Source organism: Lithobates pipiens, unplaced genomic scaffold (genome assembly GCF_037356315.1).
Source record: "Lithobates pipiens isolate NorthernLeopardFrog02 unplaced genomic scaffold, aLitPip1_a1.2 Scaffold_30, whole genome shotgun sequence".
Classification (NCBI taxonomy): Eukaryota; Metazoa; Chordata; class Amphibia; order Anura; family Ranidae; genus Lithobates; species Lithobates pipiens.
The window spans coordinates 132,613,488-132,636,635 of record NW_027507791.1 but is presented as its reverse complement, the minus strand read 5'-3'; the positions used below and the strand labels follow the sequence as shown (position 1 = coordinate 132,636,635).

The 23,148-nt window shown below is 44.8% G+C and overlaps 1 protein-coding gene and 1 pseudogene across 1 annotated transcript in view; both read right to left on the bottom strand.

Annotated features, from left to right (window-relative positions):
* Positions 1-11,878: 11,878 nt before the first annotated feature.
* IVD (isovaleryl-CoA dehydrogenase) overlaps positions 11,879-23,148 on the bottom strand; it is a 70,373-nt gene continuing 59,103 nt past the window's right edge. The window contains exon 12 of the mRNA XM_077464882.1: positions 11,879-12,290. Coding sequence (XP_077321008.1) covers positions 12,157-12,290 — 134 coding nt within the window. The 3' untranslated portion in view covers positions 11,879-12,156. The remainder of the gene's footprint in view (positions 12,291-23,148) is intronic.
* Positions 20,709-20,827, bottom strand: LOC143947715 (5S ribosomal RNA; annotated as a pseudogene).

Here is a 23,148-nt window from a genome sequence, read left to right as displayed (position 1 = left end):
ACACACACATACACTACCGTCCAAAAGTTTGGGGGTCACATTGAAATGTCCTTATTTTTGAAGGAAAAGCACTGTACTTTTCAATGAAGCTAACTTTAAACTAGTCCTAACTTTAAACAAATATACTCTATACATTGCTAATGTGGTAAATGACTATTCTAACTGCAAATGTCTAGTTTTTGGTGCAATATCTACATAGGTGTATAGAGGCCCATTTCCAGCAACTATCACTCCAGTGTTCTAATGGTACAATGTGTTTGCTCATTGGCTCAGAAGGCTAATTGATGATTAGCAAACCCTTGTGCACTCATGTTCACACATCTAAAAACAGTCTAGCTCCTTCCAGAAGCTACAAAACTGACCTTCCTGTGAGCAGATTGAGTTTCTGGAGCATCACATTTGTGGGGTCAATTAAACGCTCAAAATGGCCAGAAAAAGAGAACTTTCATCTGAAACTCGACAGTCTATTCTTGTTCTTAGAAATGAAGGCTATTCCATGCGAGAAATTGCAAAGAAATTGAAGATTTCCTACAACGGTGTGTACTACTCCCTTCAGAGGACAGCACAAACAGGCTCTAACCAGAGTAGAAAAAGAAGTGGGAGGCCGCGTTGCACAACTAAGCAAGAAGATAAGCACATTAGAGTCTCTAGTTTGAGAAACAGACGCCTCACAGGTCCCCAACTGGCATCTTCATTAAATAAATGAATAAGGAAGGCTATCACTCCATTTTGCAACGCCATGCCATACCCAGTGGACAGCGCTTGATTGGAGCCAATTTCATCCTACAACAGGACAATGACCCTAAACACACCTCCAAATTGTGCAAGAACTATTTACAGCAGAAGCAGGCAGCTGGTATTCTATCGGTAATGGAGTGGCCAGCACAGTCACCAGATCTGAACCCCATTGAGCTGTTGTGGGAGCAGCTTGACCGTATGGTACGCCAGAAGTGCCCATCCAACCAATCCAACTTGTGGGAGCTGCTTCTAGAAGCGTGGGGTGCAATTTCTCCAGCTTACCTCAATAAATTAACAGCTAGAATGCCAAAGGTGTGCAATGCTGTAATTGCTGCAAAAGGAGGATTCTTTGACGAAAGCAAAGTTTGATGTAAAAACAATGTTATTTCAAATACAAATCATTATTTCTAACCTTGTCAATGTCTTGACTCTATTTTCTATTCATTTCACAACGTATGGTGGTGAATAAGTGTGACTTTTCATGGAAAACACAAAATTGTTTGGGTGACCCCAAACTTTTGAACGGTAGTGTACAAGCATACACACACACACACACACACACACACACACACACACACACACACACATACAAGCATGCTCACACACACACACACACACACACACAAGCATGCTCACACACACACAAGCATACTCACACACAAGCACACACACACACACACACAAGCATACTCACACACACACACACACACAAACACACACACAAGCATGCTCACACACACACACACACACACACATACACACAAGCATGCTCCCACACACACATACATACAAGCATGCTCCCACACACACACACACACATACAAGCATGCTCACACACACACACACATACAAGCATGCTCACACACACACACACACACACACACACACACATACAAGCATGCTCACACACACACACACACACACACACACACACACATACAAGCATGCTCACACACACACACGCTCACACACAAGCATGCTCACACACACACACATACAAGCATGCTCACACACACAAGCATGCTCACACACAAGCATGCTCACACACACACACACAAGCATGCTCACACACACACACACTCACACACACACACAGCAGTGACCATAACATGATTTTATTTATTGTTAGCTGTAAACAACAAACACATACTGAAAAGTTAAAAACACTTAACTTTAAGTGAGCAGATGGGATAGACTGGGAGGGAATATTAGCACTGATGAACAGAACAGAAGCGGGAATTATTCAAAAGGACTGTATGCAAACTCACTGGAAAAGTATATTTCCATGTCAACAAGTTTAAAAGGCTAAAACATAAAACCCATATGGCTCAAGGCCAAAAAAAAAAAAAAAAAAAAAAAAAAAAAAAAAAAAGCTATAAATGATAAGAAAAGTGCTTCTAAAATATATAAAAATTAAGAAACACTATCATCATTTAAATGGTACAAGTAATATAAAGAGAGCTTGACAAACCCAAAGAAATTCTTCAAATATATTAATAGTAAATAGGTCAGGTTTGAGCATGTAGGCCCTTTACAAAATAATCTAGAGTGGGTGACTGGGGACAAAGAGGAGGCAAATTTATTAACCACTTGACCTCCAGAAGATTTACTCCCTTCATGATAAGGCCATTTTTTGCTATACGGCACTGCGTTACTTTAACTGACAATTGTACAGTCATGCAGTGCTGTCCATAAAATTTATGTAATTTTTTTCCCACAAATGGAGCTGTCTTTTGGCGGTATTTGATCCCCACTGGGTTAATTTTTGTGCTATAAACAAAAAATGATTGACAATTTTCCAAAAAAAAAAAACAAACCCAATATTATTTACTTTCTGCTATAAAACATATCAAATAAAATGGATAAATCAAAAAAAAAGTATCACATTTCTTCATAGATGTAGGCCAATATGTATTCTGCTATATATATAAAAAAAGAATAAAAAATCTGTTGATTGATTTGCACAAAAGTTATAGCGTCCACAACCTATGGTATATATACTGGATGTTTTGTGGGAACCAGTGACACTAATACAGTGATCAATGCTAAAAACATGCACTGTCACTGTACATAATGGCTAAGAAGGGGTTAAACATCCAGGGCGATCAATCAAATGTGTGCCTAACCAGTGTTTGTGTGTACAGTGTGGTGTTTTTACTAAGGGATGTTGCTTTGCAGGGAAATAAAATCCACCACATCCCTGCTGACAGGACGGAGCTCTGCATTGTATACATATGCAGAGCTCTGTCCTGTGTCTCTCCTTGCTGCTGTGACTAATGTAAGCAGAAGCAGCGTGCCCCCTATGCGGAAGTACAGAACCACATATATTTACGTGATTCTGCACATACCCTCTGTAGCAGTAAATCTGCTATAGGGTGGTCATGAACTGGTTTAATACCTTATTTGGCTCTAGGTATACAAAGGAGTATGGAGGAACTCATGTCAATAATGGGGATGGTACTGGCACAAATGATTCACAATGGCTCAAAATTGATATGGTCCAGAATTATTTAGACAGAATAAAGGTGAATAAAGCACCTGGATCAGATAGTATACACCAGGAATATGCAATTAGCGGACCTCCAGCTGTTGCAGAACTACAAATCCCATGAGGCATAGCAAGACTCCGACAGCCACAAGAATGACACCCAGAGGCAGAGGCATGATGGAACTTGTAGTTTTGCAACAGCTGGAGGTCCGCTAATTGCAGATCCCTTGTATACACCCACGGATCCTAAAAGAATCAAGCTTTGCTTTGATGTGTTCTTTAAGAGCCATTGTTTCTAATTTTTAGGGTCTCTTTAATGATGAGCGGCACAGTGGTGTAGTGGGTAGCACTCTCACTTAGCAGTAAAAAAGGGTTGCTGGTTTGAATCCCAACCACAGCACTACCTGTGTGGGTTTTCTCCGGGAACTTCGGTTTCCTCCCACGCTCCAAAAACATGCTGGTAGGTTCATTGGCTTCTATCCAAAATTGGCCCTAGTCTATGAATGCGAGTTGGGGATCTTGGATTGTAGGCTCCTTGAGGGCAAGGACTGTCGTGAGTGTGCAATGTATGTGTGGAGCGCTGAATAAATTGACAGCACTATATGGGTACCTTAAATAAATAATATAATAGGGACAATTGTAGACACGCACCCACACTCACTAAGGATGTACTGGTGTCTTTATTCAACCTTACTAACCATGTAACTGGCATATTACCCACTGGATTGGTGTAAGGACAAAAAATAAAAAAACGGGGGTCAAAGTCTTTACCAAAGAATAAGAATGAGCTGAATATCCCCTGGTTCGGTTCGCACCAGAACCTGCGAACAGACCTAAACTTCGTGTGAACTTTAGAACCCTATTAAAGTCTATGGGACTCGAATGTTCAAAATCAAAAGTGCTAATTTTAAAGGCCAACATGCAAGTTATTGTCCTAAAAAGTGTTTGGGGACCTGGGTCCTGCCCCAGGGGACATGTATCAATGCAAAAAAAAAAGTTTTAAAAACTGCAGTTTTTTTGGGAGCAGTGATTTTAATAATGCTTAAAGTGAAACAATAAAAGTGTAATATTTATTCCTTTAAATTTCGTACCTGGGGGGTGTGTATAGTACGCCTGTAAATGGGCGCATGTTTCCCGTGCTTAGAACTGTCCCTGCACAAAGTGTCATTTCTGCAGGAAAAAAGTAATTTAAAAGCACTCGTGGCTATAATGAATTTTTATGACAATAACTTGCATATAAGCCTTTAAAATTAGCACTTTAGATTTCTCCCATAGACTTTTATAGGGTGTTCCGCGGCTTTTCGAATTTGCTGTGAACACCCCAAATTGTTCGCTGTTCGGTGAACAGGCAATGTTCGAGTCCAACATGAGTTTGACTGGAGCTCGAAGCTCATCCCTATCAAAGAACTACAGATTTGTTAGTTTAACTTCTATAGTTGGGAAGATACTGTTGAGTTTAACTTTTTCGGTGCCAGGCCCTGAGCTCCACTTTTAAACTTGGTTGGAAGACCATTTTTGCAATTTTCCACAGTTTTTATTTTTCCCTTACAGATTTCAGTGATTTTTGTGAAAGACCCCCCCCAAACCATAAATTTTCTAAAAGCATATGACATATAGAATAAAAAAAAATGTGCTACTGATTTTTTTAGGCCCTGTGATATTTGCGCGAATGTTTATCAAATCGCTATATTTTCCCTAAAAATACACTACAATCATTATTAGTGAAAACATACATAGTACAATGTACAAAATTCCTGCTAAATAAAGAAGTTAAAACTGTATTGAGTTAATAAATATTTGATGTTTTTAAATTGTGCCCTTTTGTGAAATGGTGAAAACGGAAGGTGCATCAAAACTATAAATAAAAACAAATTACGGGGGGGGGGGCGTGTCCAGAAGTTGAGGGGAACAGACGTGTTTTTGGAGAGCTCCGTTGTCCCTTCCAGGATTCATTGCCATCCGTCAGGAGGGAGACCCAGGTGAGCCACCAAACTCTCCACATCTACTGCCGGGTCTCTTCCTCATCAGCTCCAGGGGAAAATGTGGAGCCTGACCGGCCGATCCCGAGCTGCGGCCGGCCCCACACAGCAGAAGCCCGCTGCCATCTTGCGGCCTATAGGGCCTAGGACGTCCCCAGGCTTGAGTTCCGCAATCGGGGGAACAGAAGGCAACCAGCCCACCCATACCAGGGCGGATTACTCCCCGGAGAGGCCTGGGCTGTGCGGAGACAACACCCGCGGCCACCCAGAGGACAGGCCGTGGCTCCGGTCTAGCATAGGAAACGGCAGCCATCTTGCTACACCTGGCCGTGGAGTACAATCGTAATTCGGGTCCCCTGGGCAAGCCTGGATATTCCACAACCCCTGGAGCCTGTCTCTCCCTGCCGTTCACCACCCATATCACCCACAGATCCTTCCCCTCAAAGGCCTGCAGAAGGTGTGCCAACTCAGGCCTAGTATACGACAGCCATCTTGCTACACCCAGATCAGCACTAACACTGAATCCAGGGTCCTCAGACTGACTTGGACATTACTCTACCTCAATATACCCACCTCAAGCCATTCTTCTGCTACTAGTTGCCTGTATTCTCCACTAGCGCTCCCCCTTAGCAACCTGCAGAAAGAGTATTAACCCAGTATACAGCAGCCACATTGGTACTCTCCTGCATTCTTTATAACTGGTAAGACACCCCTGGAGATCAGACCACTCTAACCAGCCAGGCCACGACCACCCCCCCCAGTAATGGACAGATCATTTTCTTAAATTGGGTACGTGTGCGGCTTCTGGGGATGACAGACGAGTGAACCCATTGCTCTGTCCCCCGCCGCCTTCCCAGAACTCCCGTTGATTGATCAGATGCACTGCTACCCCCGGGGGTTACCTCCTCAGACTCCTGAAACGGGTGCACACCCCATGGGCAAGATTGGAGACCAAAGACAGACCTACGCCGCAGTACTTCAACATCGGGTCCCCTCCACCATGGATCGCTACGTCCACAGACCCTCTTCCGCAACCTCAAATAGCCAGAGTGTAGAGCCGAACCCTCCGGAACGCTCAGAGCCTGTGACAGGTACACTCTTTTATACTGTTCCTACACATATACAGGGGTCACCTCCCCCATTGACGGCTGACATACTTGATGCCAAACGTCAATCGCTACTTCAGGCCATTACACATAACATTGCTCAAGAGGTTGGTAAACTTGCCAAAGAACTGAGGAGAGAAATTGGCCAACTGGGAGAACGCACAGACACCTTGGAATCTAAATTCGATGAGCTTGTACAGTATGTCCAGGTCCTTGAAGAGGACAACTCCACCATGAAACACTCAATCACACAGCTCCAAGCACAACAGGAGGACCTCGAAAATAGGGAACGCAGACAGAACTTGCGAATCAGAGGTATTCCTGAAGTAGTGGAAGACAGAGACCTCCGTTCCTATCTTTTAAGCTTGTTTAATGTGGTGGCCCCCAACATCCCTGACATTGACTGGCGCCTAGACAGAGCCCACAGATCCCTTGCCCCTAAACCACCGAATGGAGCCAACCCGAGGGATGTGATTGTCAGATTTCACTACTACGACTGCAAAGAGGCACTCACTATTGCCACCCGCAACCAATCTAGGCTGGACTTTAAAGGATCCAAGATCCAGATCTTTAACGATCTCTCGCCTATCACCCTAACGAGACAAAGGAATCTACGCCCGCTGACGCTTCATCTTCAGACCCACAAGGTCATGTATCGGTGGGGATTCCCATTTCGTCTCTCTGCATCTCGTGAAGGCATACAGTACTCTTTACGTGACCTTCATGAAAGTGACAACTTCCTATGTAACATAGGCCTGCCGCATCTCCCCGATGAAGATCCTGTGTCGCTTCCTGCTACTCTTAAAACCACCGACAGCTCCAGGCCGCATCTGGACCCCAGTGCGACAGAAAATGTCTAAATCTAACCTCACACCACAGAGGCGCCCTTTTTCCAGATTCCCGACCTGAAGCTACATACACAAGGCTATAGCCTTGGTTACCATTTTTTTTCCTTTTTTGGTGTTCCTGTCTAGCCCTCTCTTTTTGAGTGGGCTTGGTCGCCCCTTGCCCGTGGGGTGTATTGCCTGTTTTAAATGGCACCCTGGCCCAAGAATCTGTTTGTTACCACAGTTTTTTTTTGTTTGGGGTCCAGGCCTCGATGCATCGGAAAGCGATGGGGGACCGTCCTCTCCATTTCTGGCGGCCCTCACGCTCCCTTTTACAATCCCAGGCTTAGATCTGGGTTTCCTGGAGGCAATTGGCCTCCCAGGCTTCTTTTTGAATACAGCACAGTTTTTCTTTTTTCTCTTTTTTTTTTCTTAGTTTTTTTTCTGCCTTACTCATACTATAAAACCTTTTTGCCAATTTTAAGCCCACATTTACTTTCTCTTTTTACCTCCCTACTTCACGATACTGTCCCCCACCCTCAATTCCTTCATGTGCATATCTCCCCAATTCCGAAACCTGGTAAAGACCCCTCCCTCCCTGACAACTATAGGCCCATTGCTTTACTTAACTCTGATTACAAGATATTTACAAAAATCCTGGCAAATCACCTCTCACAATTGATACCTAGACTAGTGCATAAAGACCAAGTAGGCTTTGTAACTGCCAGACACGCAGGCGTCCACGCAAGACGCACCATAGATCTTATAGATTTGTTGAACAGAACGAATCGTTCAGCTCTAATACTGAGCCTTGATGCGCAGAGAGCCTTTGATAGGCTCAGTTGGCCCTTTGTTTGCCACACTTTCCAATTATGGTTTCAGCGGCCCCTTTATGGCAGCGCTGCATGCTCTATATTCCCGACCCTCCTCCCAAGTCCAATTGTCTTCCTATTTATCCCTTTCCTTTTCTCTGAGTAATGGTACCAGACAGGGATGCCCACTATCCCCTTTACTTTTTATCCTTTGTCTAGAACCCTTAGCCGCAGCCATCCGCATCCACCCTGACATTCGGGGGGTTTCCCTGCATCATAACGAATACAAACTATCATTGTTTGCAAACTATATTCTATTGACTCTGACCAGACCTCACACCTCTCTCCCAAGTTTACATGCCTTGCTTAAAGACTTTAGCCTCCTTTCAGGGTATAAAATCAACACAAACAAAACAGAGGCCCTATCAATACTCATCCCAACTTCGGATCTTGTCACCCTACAGCAAAACTACTCCTACCACTGGTGGTCAAACTCTCTTAAAATACCTGGGGATACATCTCACGCCTTCATACTCAGCACTATCAGGCCAACTTCCCCCCACTCTTCCGTGACAGGTCACAGCTCAAAACCACTAAGAGGTCTTTCCTTAATTTTATCTGGCACTATAAGGCCCACAGAATAGCCAGCTCAGTGGTATTGGCACCTAGATCTAGGGGCAGATTGGGGGCCCCAGACCTTATTACATATTTCTTTGCCTCCCACCTCAAGCCGGTTATCACTTGGTCTTCTCGAATGACATCCAGCATTTGGTCAGAGATTGAAATGAGTATTACTAGACCAGTCCACCTCTGTTCTATGGTTTGGACAAACTTAGAGACCTCTATGACTGAACTCCGAAGACTGTGCTTACACCCGGTGTTATTCACTCTTTTCATATGGAAGAAGTGCTCACGCCAATTCTCCCTCTCTTCTACGTGTCCGCCTCTATTAAATGTATTATTCAACCCCGATGTCCCAGATAGCCTTATACTCAAATGCTCCCATGGACACAAGCAGGAATTTTCCAGCTCAGAAATCTTGTACACCCACTTACCCACACACTTTTACCCTTTAACGAACTACAGCGTAAATATAAGATTTCTAAGCATTTATTTTACTCTCATCTCCAATTCAAACATTTTTCCTCTAAATCCTCTACCTTGACTTTAGATAAACCCACCTCATTTGAACTATTGTGTTCCCAGGGCCCATACCAAGCCCATCTTATTTCAGATATCTAGATACTTGCATGAAACCTCTTCACACGCTCACACATTTCACCCCTACATGCAGAAATGGTCCCAGATTATTAAAACGGCCTATCCAACTCACTCAGTGGCAGAAGATTTGGGAGACCACTTCCAGGTCTTCAAGGTGTATGGAGCAGAGGGAGACAACCTATAAGATACTACTTTTTTGGTATAGGACCCCGGAAATCTTACATAGATACGATCCTAAAGCTTCTTGAGTGTGCTGGAGTGATATTGCCTCCCATTTCCACATCTTCTGGGAATTTCCCAAGATTCAGCCTTTTAGTCCTCTATCCAAACCCATCTACAAGAACTCTTTGAAACTACTCTCCCTCTAGACCCGATCCAATATCTTTTGGGCTTGCCGTTTCCTAGTATCTCCAGATTACAGCAAAAGCTTGGTCTGAGTGTAACTTAATTTGAGGGCATTTTGCAAGACTAGCAACATTTTAAAATACATTTTGACTTGATATACAAGCAGCGTCACATCACAGCTGAGTATAAAAGAAGAGAGGCGCCTCTCTTGTAGCAATATGGATTACATTACATGTAGCAATATGGTTACATTTAGTGAAGGTACAACATTTAGCAAACTCACATGGTTGATGATTAAAGCGGGCACATCCAAGTATGCAGGCATCCGGGGTAAAGCTGTGCACAATCCAAGGTTTTACTGTACTCTAAAATTCTGAAGTTATTTTTCCACAGCTTTCACAATTTGTAAAAGACCTCCCCCATCGCATCTAGAATTCAGTTTCAGGCACCAGTTCACAAAAAGGATATCGGGGAACTGGAGAAAGTGCAGAGAAGAGCAATCAAACTGATAAGAGACATGGAGGAGCTCAGCTATGAGGAGATTAGAGAAACTGACTTTATTTATAAGAGGCAATATGATTAACATGTATAAATACATAAGTGGTCCATATAGTGAACTTGGTGTAGAGTTATTCACCTTAAAAGGATAAGTTAACATTTTCCAAAAAATTATAAATGGACATTTTTATTGCAGGTAAAAAAAAAAAAAAAAAGAAAAAAAAAAGAAGTGAATTTATTATTTTTTTGTTTTAGGAGCCGGTAAAGCATTGCCCTAGCAATCAGCAGATCGCTAATGCTTTGCAGGTCTCCTGCAGACCTATCAGTGTCCGATGCATACTGACAGGTAGACTCAAACTACCGCAGTGCTCACAGTGCCATTGTAGTTCATTGAAAACTACAAGCTGACAGCCGCAAAGGCTGCCCAAGCTTGTAGTTTTCTATTCACAGAACAATGTAAGTAGATGACGCGACCAGGCGGCTCGTGGGAAAGCAAAAATCCCCACGAGCGGTCAGATCAGGGAGCCGGGGCCAGTCCATTTGTAATATGTTACACCCTGAATATGGGTGTAACAGGTTACAAAAGGTGAACTCTAAAGGCAGGGGTGCTCGACCACATGAAGCCCAAGGAGCCTTCTGATGTGGCCCACGATCTCCCGCTATGGGATGGCAAGCCCAGATCACGGAGTTACCGACCCCAGAGCATTAGTGTTGTGAAGGAAGCAAGCGGCTACAGAGCAGAGCCACATAAGCCGATGCTTCCTGTACAGCTCTCCTGTCACAGGCAGAGTGATACCAAATGCACTCTGGCCGAGACAGAAAAAGCCGGTGATACCTCAATGGAAAAATGGATATTAAAAGGGTATGTTTATTACTAAAATCAGTGTATATATGGGTATATTTCTTCTGCAGGTGTTACCGGGCTGCTTTCAAACTGATCTGCAGGTATAGCGCAGTGCACCTGTGGGTTACCTGCATCTGGGCAGATCGGAGAGCCCATTATGTAGAGTGGGCTGCGTCCATGTCCGCACTGCTTATACAGACTAGACACGGACCTGTCATCTGCCCACTCTGCTCATTGTGGCCAGTGACTGGTTACCAAGTCGCTTAAGTGGCCCTTGCTCTTCAAAAGATTGCTTTAAGGTCATCACAGAGGACGGGGGGGAGATTTAATCTCCAAATATGCAAACTGCTTCAAGAGTTGGTTCGGGATACTTCTACTGGATATTTTGTAGGTAAAGTAGACATATCTGTTTTGGATTATGCTTTATTGGGGATTTTTTTTTGCCTTCCTCTGGATCAACTGTGGGTATAGATAGTGCATATTTTTCTATTTGGGTGTGTGTGTGTGTTTTTTTCCCCCTTTAATGTTAGTTAAACAATAATGAGCAATAATGCTCAGTACCTCTGCTGTTGCCTGGCACGGTCAGTATTGCTGGCTGGTTGATGAATTTGCCTGCACACAGAAGCACATGGTGTTAACCATACAGCTGCTCTGCACAACCAGTGCATTCTGGGATACCACTGAACCAGGAATCTCCATTGCCTCTCTCCCAATGCCCAGGTAACACATCATAAATGCTTCATAGGTGCTGTTAAAGTGTTGTTACAGAGCATTACCACTGAAATCAATGGAGGCAGCTGAAAAGGGTCAATTCCTCATGAAAGTAACATGCCACTTAATTTTCAACATAGCACTGTGTGGTGCCATTGGAATATTTGTGGTAGGCATTGAAGGGCCTTTATGAGGCTTTAAAAATGCAAAGTAAATGCCCCAAACACGTGGTATTGACATGTGTGAACAGGCAAAAAAAAAAAACACCACACACGCAACTTCCTAAAACAGACTATTTTGACAATCTCATGAACACAGATGTTAAAAAATACTTTATTTCAAAATTTTACAATCTTTTCCATAAGATTACATGTCCATATGATTTTTGTGCATCCACAGTAGGAACCTCATTCACTCCTGGTAAGGGAAAAAAATAGCAACTTCTCTTTGTAGGGTCTTCTTGAATCTGTATGTAGAGGGAGTGTACTGGATTCCTTCCTGACAGATTCATGATTTTTAGAGTGTTCAGTTTAAAAGTTCTTTTCTGCCACCAGAAGACAGATTAGAAACTTCACAGAGGTATCTGTTTATTTGTAAAATGCATTGAAGGCTCTGCCTATGACAAGTCTCCGTACCTCACTAGTACCTGCACCTATCTCATACAGTTTGGCATCACGAAGGAAGCGTCCCATTGGGTAATCATTTATATAACCATTTCCTCCTGGAAAAAAAATAAAAAAAAAAAAGGATTATGGGTTGCAGACCAGTAAGTGACTTATTTATTTGAGGATTGAAAATCACTTAACATAATATATTATATATATATATATATATATATATATATATATATATATACACACATACATACACACACACACACACACACACACACATACATACACACACACACACACTCTAATTAAGATGTTTTGAACGCCCACCTAAAAACACAGCTCTGTGCCTTGGACGAATCCAAACCCCACGATACCCAAATATATAGTACAAATGCACACTCGGAAAGCAGCTACTTAAAGCAGGGTTCCAACCTAAAGTGGAACTTGCACTCATTGGAGGTTAATGAATTTAAATAATATCCAACATGTCACATTTTAAAAATTGTGCATGCTCGTGGATTGGAGACAAAGTACGATACTTAAAAATCTCCATAGGCAACACTTTACATTTTTTTTTTTTTTTCAGGGTAACAGTTTAGAGTTACAGAAGAGCTAGAATTATTGCTTGCACTCTAACGTTTGTAGCAATACCTCACTTGTATGATATAAACACCATTTACACATGCGTGCACAGCCTATGCATGCATTCACCTCTGAACAAGCACAGGGGCGCTTTAAAATGTATAAATCATTTTTTTTAATTTTTTTTTACACTTTTATTGCCATCGTGAGAAATTTAACCATCCTTTGTGATATCAATAACGCATGACAGGTCCTCCTTATGGAGACATCTGGAGATATATGGACATCTCTCCTTTACCCTTGAAAGCATCAGATCAAAAAATTAAAACCCCCACCTGCTGCTCCTAAAAATTGATCCAGCAGCTAATTAGCCGCTCAGATGACTTTTAGTGAAAAGAGAATTGCCAGCTGAAAATTTTAATACCAGGGTCATGGCCGACAGCTCCATCCATAGCCCCGGTAAACTGCTTCAAAACCACAATGTATATATATATATATATATATATATATATATATATATATATATATATATGAACAGGAAATGAGGAAGGGGGCAAACTTTACACTTTTTCACACCACTGTGTGTGTATATATATATATATATATATATATATATATATATATATATATATATACACACACACACACACACACACACACACACACACACACACTGTAGTCTTGAAGGGGTTAAAACATACATATACACATATACACATACATACATACATACATACATATATATATTTTTTTTTTATTACACACAGTATCTCACAAAAGTGTAAATATTTTATTATCTCTTTCATGTGCCAACACTGAAGAAATTACACTTTGCTATAATGTAAAGTAGTGAGTGTACAGCTTGTATAACAGTGTAAATTTGCAGCCCCCCAAAATAACTCAACACACAGTCATTATTGTCTGAGCTGATGGCAACAAGAGTGAGTACAACCCTAAGTGAAAATGTCCAAATTGGGCCCAATTAGCAATTTTCCCCCCACCGGTGTCATGTGACTCGTTAGTATTACAAGGCCTCGGGTGTGAATGGGGAGCAGGCGTGCTGAATTTGGTGTTATTGCTTTCACACTGCTCGCTGGAAGTTCAACATGTTCCCCTCATGGCAAAAAACTCTGAGGATCCGAAAAAATAAGATTTTTTATAACAGCTTATCTGTAAAATCCTTTTCTTTGAAGTACATCACGGGATACAAAGCCATAGTAATTACTATGTGGGTTATAGGCCATGTTCAGGTGATGGACACCGGCACGCCCCAAGACAGGAAGTTCACTCCCTATATAACCCCTCCCACTACTGGGAGTACCTCAGTTTTTTTAGCAAAGCAATACACGTGTATACCAGAAAGAGGGGAGGGACCTCTGTGTCCCGTAATGTACTTCAAAGAAAAGGATTTTACAGGTAAGCCGTTAGGAAAAAAAAAATAGGATTTTTTGTACTCACCGTAAAATCCTTTTCTCTGTAATTCACCAACCGACTCAGCTCCTCTCTGTAACAAATGGGTTGTCAGCCTTATCACTAGGAGAATACTAGGCATAGTTGTAACACAACACTCAGAACTCTTAGTTCCGCCCAGGGGGGCGGTCCCTCAGGCTAAAATCCCCCATCCTGCGAAGCAGCATCAATACGTCAACAAGCAGTATAACAAAGATAAAAGGAGGGGTGGGTGCTGTGTCGGTCGGTGAATTACAGAGAAAGGGATTTTATGGTGAGTACAAAAAATCCTATTTTCTCTTCTATTCACCGACCCACACAGCTCCTCTCTGTAACAAATGGGACGTCCGCAAGCAGTGCCAAAACAAGGGGTGGGAAAAACAGCATAAAAACTTCATCCACCATGGCAAGTGGGAACTAGTGAAACTATACCCACGAAAAACAGCAATGCATGTAAAACCACCACAAAAAAACAGGGCATCCTCAACAGGAGTTATCCCCAAGACCGCACCAAAACTTCGGAAGTAATGCAACAGTGCATTAACATAACAGTACTGTGTTTTTATCAAAAAAACAGGAAAAAAATATCCATTGCATATTCAATTGCAACTACATGGCCGTCTGCAAAACTTTGTGGCCAAAACAGGCATCAGCCGATGCACTGACGTCTACCTTGTAGAACTTGGTAAACGTGTGGACAGACGACTAGGTCGCCGCTTTACACACCTGAGCGACCAAGGCTTGGTGTTGGAAGGCCCAAGACGTTCAATTGCCCGTGGAGCGGGCCATGACCGGAAAGGGGGGCACTTGCCCCTTCAAGACGTAGGCTTGTACTACACTCTATCTGATCCACCTGGAAATGGTGGCCGACGAGACTGCCATGCCTTTCTTTGGACCAGCCACCAAAACAAACAAACAGTGAGTAGGACTTCCAAAAAGGAGCCATGGAAGACAAATGCACCTTCAGAGCCCTAACCACGTCAAGAGCGTGAAGGACCTCCTCCTTGGGGCAGACGCAACACCACCTTATACCTGTGGATAACCAGATAGGGCGACTTGCAGGACAAGGACGGCAGTTCCGAAACCCTCCTGGCCGATGTGATGGCCACTAGAAAGACTACTTTCTGGGAAAGGGCCAACAGGGGAATCTCCCTGATGTTTTGTTTGAAGCGCCAACACCAGGTTTAAATCCCATGGGGGCAACGGTGGACGCACCGGAGGGACTACATGTCGCACCCTCTGAACGAAGGTACTCACTAAGGAGTGCGATGCCAGGGGTCGTTGAAAAAAAAGACAGCTAAGGCTGAAATTTGCCCTTTGATGGTGCTCAATGTCAATCTCTGGTCTACTCCTTGCTCGAGAAACAGCAGGATCCTAGATATGGAAAAAACGCGGATGCCATCCTTTCTCCTCACACATGGAGATGTAGGCCTTCCAGGTACGATGGTATAGCTTCCGAGAAGAAGATTTCCATGCTCTCAACATAGTTGGAATCATCGAGTCCGACAGACCCTGGTTCCTCAACACCTGGCTCTCAATAGCCATGCCGTTAAAGCCAGTGATGGTAAAGCAGGATGGAGAATCGGACCTCGAGACAGAACGTCCTCTCGCAATGGCAGTCGCCAGGGAGCGTCTGCCACCAGACGCACCAGATTTGTGTACCAAGGATGCTGAGGCCAACCAGGATCACTGGGATCCCCTCGGCTTCCACTCTGCAAAGCAAATGTGGCAACAGTTTCAGTGGAGGAAAGGCATAGATCAGCTGGTACTGATCCCGTGGAGCCACCAGCGCGTCCGATGCGTCGGCCCACGGATCTCTTGTACTGGAAACTAATCTTGGCAGCCTCCGATTGAGACGGGAGGCCAGTAGATCCACGTCTGGTGTGCCCCACTTCAGGCACAGCAACCTGAATATCTCCAGATGCAAAGCCCATTCTCCTGGGTCCAGCATCTGTCGACTCAGATAGTCCGCCTGCCAGTTCTCCACTCCTGGGATGTAAATGGCCGACAGGGCCGGTACGTGCCGCTCTGCCCACCAAAGTATGTGAGCAACCTCCCGTGCAGCGGCTGAGCTTCTTGTTCCCCCTTGGTGATTGACATATGCCACTGCCGTGGCGTTGTCTGACAGTATCCTGATCGGACGCCCTTGAAGTCTCATCGACCATGTGTAGGGGCACAGCCTGATCACTCTCAATTCGAGCAGACTGATCGGCAACTCTGATTCTTCCGTCGACCAGAGGCCCTGAGCCGACTGAACCCTCATCTCTCCACCCCAGCCGGATAGATTGGCGTCCGTTGTGATCACCGTCCATTTCAGAGGAAGGAACGATTTTTCTAACTGAAATCACTGGAGATCTCAACCACCAAATCAGTGAGTCTCTGACTGACTGGCTCACCTGGATCTGTCGATCCAGGGATAACTGAGATTTGTCCCATTTTGTCAAAATCTCCTTCTGCAGGACTCTGGTGTGGAACTGGGCATAAGGTACTGCCTCAAAAGGAGGCTACCATGAGCCCCAGTATTCATATGCAAAAGTGGAGCGACGACCACCTGCGGTTCATCAGCAGTTTTACTGTGGATCTGAGAGTCTGTAATTTGTTTGAAGGGGGAAAAACTCTGGCTTCCCTGGAGTCCAGCAGCAAGCCTAGGTACTCCAGATGCTGGGTCGGCACAATCACCGACTTTTAGAGGCTCAACAGCCACCCAAATTCTTGCAGGGTCTGCATGGGGATAGCCACATCCTCCTCTAATTCTGAGGCAGAAGATGCCCTCAGGAGGAGATAGTCTAGGTATCCCACGATCGCGATCCCACATTGTCGCAGCAACGCCAAAACTGGAGCCAGTACCTTGGTAAAGACTCAGGGGGCTGATGCCAGACCAAAGGGAAGAGCCACAAACTGGTAGTGGGCTTCTCCGACTACAAATCGCAGAAACTTTTGATGCTGAAGGCATATGGGTATGTGCAGGTATGCATCCTGGATGTGTAAGGATGCCAGGGAGTCCCCTTGGAGTGCAGCGACTAATGAGCGAACGGATTCCATTCTGAACCTATGCACTTTCACAAAGTGATTGAGGGCTTTTAGGTCCAAGAGCGGACATACCCCTTCCTTCTTGGGAACCACAGATTTGAGTAGAATCCCTGGAAGCATTCCGAGTCCGGAACCAGTACAATCACCCCGTGATTCAGCAAATCCCTTACTGCCCCCGAACCAGGGATAAGGGTATGCTGGAGGGGAAATATATGCGGTTTGGCGGCCAAGAGAGAACAACTATCTTGTAGCCTGTGAAAATCAGATCGCAGACCCATTGGTCGCATAACCGGGGAGGACCACCGGGCTGCAAACTCCCGAAGGCGACCCTTCATGCAGTAGCACTTTCATTCGCAGGCTTGCGGTTCCAGGGACGTTTTTGACCGTCCATGGGCATCCTGTCGGGATGCGGACGTTTTGTTGAAGCTCCGGGCGGACGAAAAAGCCGTTTGTGGGCAGACGAAAAAGCAGTTTGTGGGCGGCCTTCCTGGCCTGTGGGAGTAGGGTACTCTTACCACCGGTGGCATTTTTAATAATGTCATCTAATGAGGCTCCAAAGAGCTGGTCGCCAAGGAAGGGAAGATCCGTCAGGGCTTTTTTGGATGCCTGCTCAGCAGACCAGCATTTTAGCCAAATTAGGAGCCTCAACACCACAGCTGACACTGAAGCCCTGGATAACAGAGGGAGAGTATCCAGGGCCGCGTCACAGACCTACTTAAGGCCTTGCACTAGTCAGCTAGTTCCACGCAGACAGGGGAAGCCTGCTGCTCTCCCAATTCGCAGTGCAAAAGTTTTGCCCACTCAGTCAGTGCCTGCGACACCAGTGCGGATGCCAGTACAGGTCGCACGGCTGACCCAACCGTAAACAAGGAACGAGCCACTGCCTCGGCCTTCTTGTCCGTGGGATCTTTGAATGCAGGAGACCCCTCAACTGGAATCGTGGTTATTTTATTTAACCTGGATACTGGGGGGTCCACAACCGGAGGAGCCGACCACTTTGAGAAGGCTTTCCTCAAAAAGGGGTAATGCACCGCCATGTATTTGGACTTGTCAAAATAAGTCAAATACGGGAACACCTTAGGTGAATGTGCTGGCTTGTGGGATCCAAAAGGGACCAGTACATCAGCAGAGGGATCCGCTGGCTCCTGAATCTTCAGGGTATCACACACAGCTGTGATAAGTGCTCCAACAAGCGCTTTGTCGCGCCCGGACCGGGACTCATCCGCACTATCCAAACGGTCCTGATCAGCGTCGTCTGACAAGACAGAGCAGGGGTCACCAGCCTCAGCAGGACCGGAGTCTGCATCAGAGCTCTCCCCAGAGGACAGGGGGGCAGGGGCAGCCTTTTTAGTACCTTTCTTCCCACGCACCGCCTCCATCTTGGCAACAAACTAATTGAGGACCGCTGTCAGGGTGTCCATGGGGACTGCGCAGTCCGCAGGTGACCCGGCTGCAATTGTCTGGATTTTGAGGGAAGAAACACAGTTTCTGAAGCCATGCTGACCCTACCCTGTCTGCCACCCAAAGGGGACTTAGGACAGTGACAGTCCCACTGTCATTTCACCTGAAACCAGGTGACAGATGCACTCCGTAGGAGTCGGAAGTGCACCGCTAGGTAGTGGACCTTAGGACTGACTGCTGCGGATTGTACCCATGGAGATACAGGTCTACAGGATCACTAACACAGATCCCAATGGGAGCTGGAGCATAGATTCTCCAGGGCGCAGAGTCTAAGAGCCAGCAGGTGTTCACCAGAGCCTCCAGTGGTGAGGATGCACTTCACTGCAGTCTGGCTCCAGGTCGCGGCCCCCTAGGGTCTCACAGCTCATGCTCACAGTAGACTACAGGAGAACGAAGCAGCAGGCTGGAACGACAAGGATAGTAAGGGGATACAGTAGAGGTCAGGGCAACTAGCAGACAGGAACAACAGAGTACACGCCAAAGGTTCAGGGTCACAGGCAGACAGGGATGGTCAGGGACATGCAAAAAGGTCAAGTTGTTAATTTTCTTGTTGAACCTGGACGCAAACAGATCCAGATCTGGGATCCCCCATTGTCGGTATATTGCCAGGAAGATATTGGGGTGAAGAGAACATTCTCCCGGCAACAACTGCTGGCGACCCAAGTAGTCCGCCTGCCAGTTTTCTATCCCCAGAATGAAAACTGCTAATAGGCAAGATACATTGTTTTTTGCCCAAGTTAAGATATCATTTCCCGCTCTCTAGGCTGCACGACATGTTGTGCCCCCTTGGTGATTGATATAGGCTACTGCTCTGGTATTGTCGGATTGGATTCTGACAGGAAAATTCCATAACCTAAACATCCAGGCCCTCAGGGCCAAACGCGCTGTCCGGATCTCTCGAATGTTGATGGGCAAGATCATTTTTGATCTGGACTATTTCCTTTGGACAGTCGCTTCTTCCCGGACTGTTCCCCAACTCAAAAGGCTGGCATCTGCTGTTGCCATCTTCCAGGTAGCTGGTAGGAAAGATTTTCCCTTCTGCAGATTCTTGGTTATCAACCAACAACTGAGGCTCCAGTGCACCCTGGAGACAGACACATTGGGAAATCTAGAGCTTGGACCTGCTTGTTTCAGGCTGACTAAATTCTGTTTTGCAGCAGCCTCAAATGAGACTGAGCATAAGGAACGGCCTCGAATGATGCCACCATCTTTCCCAACAACCTCATGCAAAGTCAAAATAGGATTTTTCTTTGCTTAGACCATCTGAATCAGTTTCCTTTATGGCACTGATCTTCGCCTGGGGCAAGAATAAATTTTTCTGGGCTGTATGAATAGTTAGACCCAAGTATTCCAATCTCCTTGAAAGTTTTTTTAAGGAAGATTTCTCTAGGCTGAGAATCCGACCTTGGTATTCCAGGTAGTTGACTGTAGATCATATTTTGGTCTAAGATTGGTCTATCAAGAGCAGATTGTCTAGGTAAGCTATAATCCTTATACCTTGGGGCCTTAATATGTCTACAGGAGGGGCCAGACCTTTGTAAATACTCGAGGTGCAGTAGCTAGACTGAAAAGGCAGAGCTACAAACTGAAGAAGAAGATTTTCTAACTTGAAACTTAGAAATTTTTGGTGAGCGGGAAAGATAGGTACAAGGAGGTATGCATCCCTGATATCTATTGATGCCAGAAGTTCTCCGCCTTGTAGGATGGAGACCACTGATCAGATTCCACGTGGAAAGAGCAGGTATTCAGAAACCGGCTTAGATCTTTGAGATCTAGAATGGGTCTGACATACTCATTTTGTTTTGGTACTGTGAAAAGGTTTAAATAAGACCCCAATCCCAGCTCTTGCATGGGAACCACTAAGATCAATCTTTTGAGACAAAAGATGGTCCAATGCTTGAAAGAGAGACTTATTTTCCTTTGGAGTCTGAGAATATGAGGAGATGGGGACTTTCAGAACTCAGGTTTGTACCCTCGAGTTATTGAGGAAGTCACCCATCTGCAGCCTACGGCACCTGGCATTCCTAGGCAGTCTCCCATCCAGTTACTGGCCAGGCCCAACCCTGCTTAGCCTCTGAGATCAGACGAGATCGGGCGCTTTCAGGGTAATGTGGCCGCAGGCTCCGACACTCTTCCTGCCAGACCCTTGAGAACTGCGGAAGTCTTCCGCCCCACTCGAACGAGCGGGGTGCCCCCTCATAAGGAGGCTTCAGTTTTCTTCTTGAACTTGACAGCAAAGGCCGTTGACTGCCTGGAAGCAGATGCTCCTGGCACCGGAGAAGGAGCTTGTTTAAATGAAATAGGTTTACTCCTCTTTCAAATTAGCTAGCAAAAGGATACTTTTTCCACAAAAAAGTTTTTGGGATGTATTTATCCAAATCATCTCTAAACAGCCGTTCACCATGAAAAGGAAAACTAGCCAGGCGCTTTGCATGATGCTTCGGCTGACCAACTTTTCAACCATAAGATTCTATGCCTATGCACCAGCCAAGCGTAAGTCGCGAGGCTTGAAGACTAGAATCTCATGGCATCTATTGCCAAATATAATGCCACTTGTAACTCGGCTAAATCCTGGGCCTGCTGATCAGGAATAACCCTGAGCACCTGTTCAGACTGGTCTCTCAAGGAGTGACATACATCAATTGCTGCTACATCTTTATTTTTATTAACAAGTCTTTTTGAAGAATTAACATTTCTGTTCTGTGTTAGTCGAGGCCAATATTCCCTTCCAGTCTAAGTCTTAGAGAGCACCTCTCATCCTTTGAAAATTCGCTCTCTTAAAGTTAAGTGTTTTTAGTTTTTCCCGTATGTGCTTGTTGTTTACAGCGAACATTAAATGAAATCATGTTACGGTCACTGATACCCAGATGTTCTTTTATAGGAATGTTGGTAATAAGCTCTGCACGGTTTGAGATTACCAGGTCTAACAGAGCACCATTACTAGTCAGGGCCTCAAACTGGACCATAAAGTTGTCTTGTAATAGGTTTAAACATTTTTGCCTTTTACCTGTCCCAGCAGTGCCATTACTCCAGTAAAATTTTGGGTAGTTAATATCCCCCTTATGATTATCGCTGTCCCAGCCCTTGCAGCCCTTTCCATCTGTGCAAGGATCTTAGTCTCCATCTCCTCTAACACTGAGAGGTCTATAACAAACTCCAATGATAACCTTTGTAGGACGCACAACCATGTACAGTTCCACCCATAATGCTTCAGACCCATCACACTCTCCATCAACTAGGCCCTCTTTCACACTCGTTTTCTGTTCACTTCTCACATAGAGACGGGCACCACCACCCCTCTGTTTTACCCTGTCTTTCTGAAATAGCATAGCCAAGAATATTAATAGCCCAGTCATGTGAAGAATGAAGCCAAGATTCAGTAATACCATTAAATCATAGTTCTCGTGCACCGGAGCTTCCAACTCACCTATTTTGCTTGCCAGACTTCTGGCATTGATGAAAAAACACTTTAATTCATTGTCACATTTTGGACACGTTGCATATTTTTTATTTGAGTACAAACAGTACCATTTCCAATGATTGTTTGTAACATGGGAACCGTCATATTATCTGCCATAGCCCTCCCCCCATCTTTCCTTATTCCACCCAGCAATAGGGGCTGACCCGTTTGACCTATCTGCCCCATTATAATCTAAATTTCACCCTTCCCCCTCAATCCTAGTTTAAAGCGGAGTTCCACCCATAAAAATAATTTTACATAAATGTGCAGCAAATAACATAAATGAGATTTGGAGAAAATTTGTTATTTTTTTTTTACTTACCTTTTAATCCCTGTTGCTATACTCCTGGCGCCACTTCGCTAAGCTCCTCTGCTCGCTACTGCTCCAGGGAGATGCGTGTCATCATTTCCCAGGAGTCAGTGGGCTGCGCCAAGGGCTAGGTTGCCATAACAATGGGGCGGGCACTTCTGACGACAAAACTCGTGATGGCAACCTATATAGTTTACAGTGCCGCTTTGTGCTATTACTGCGCATGCGTGAGAACGGGCGGTGCAAGCTGGGAATACAGCAGTGCTGTATCCCAGAAGAATATGCTTGTGGGCTTCTCCTGCCCACAAGCAAGATGGGAATCCACAAGGAAAAATCTAAGGTATTTTTTAAGATAAATATATAATAAAGGCAGCACTAATGACTAAGAAGAATAAGAATAGCTTGATATGCATTATGCAAGATTAATAACAAATAAATAAATCAAAGATGTGGGTAGAACTCCGCTTTAAATACTCGTCTCCAGCCTTCGCATAAATCTCTCCCCCAGCACAGCAGACGACTTTCCATTTAGGGGAAAACCATCTTTAGCATATAGGTTGTACTCCAATGAAGTCAGCCCAGGGCTCTAAGTACCTAAATCCCTCCTTCTTACATCAGGTCTTTAGCCATGCATTCAGGTCTCTAATCTCCCCCTGCCTTTCCTGTGCTGTGC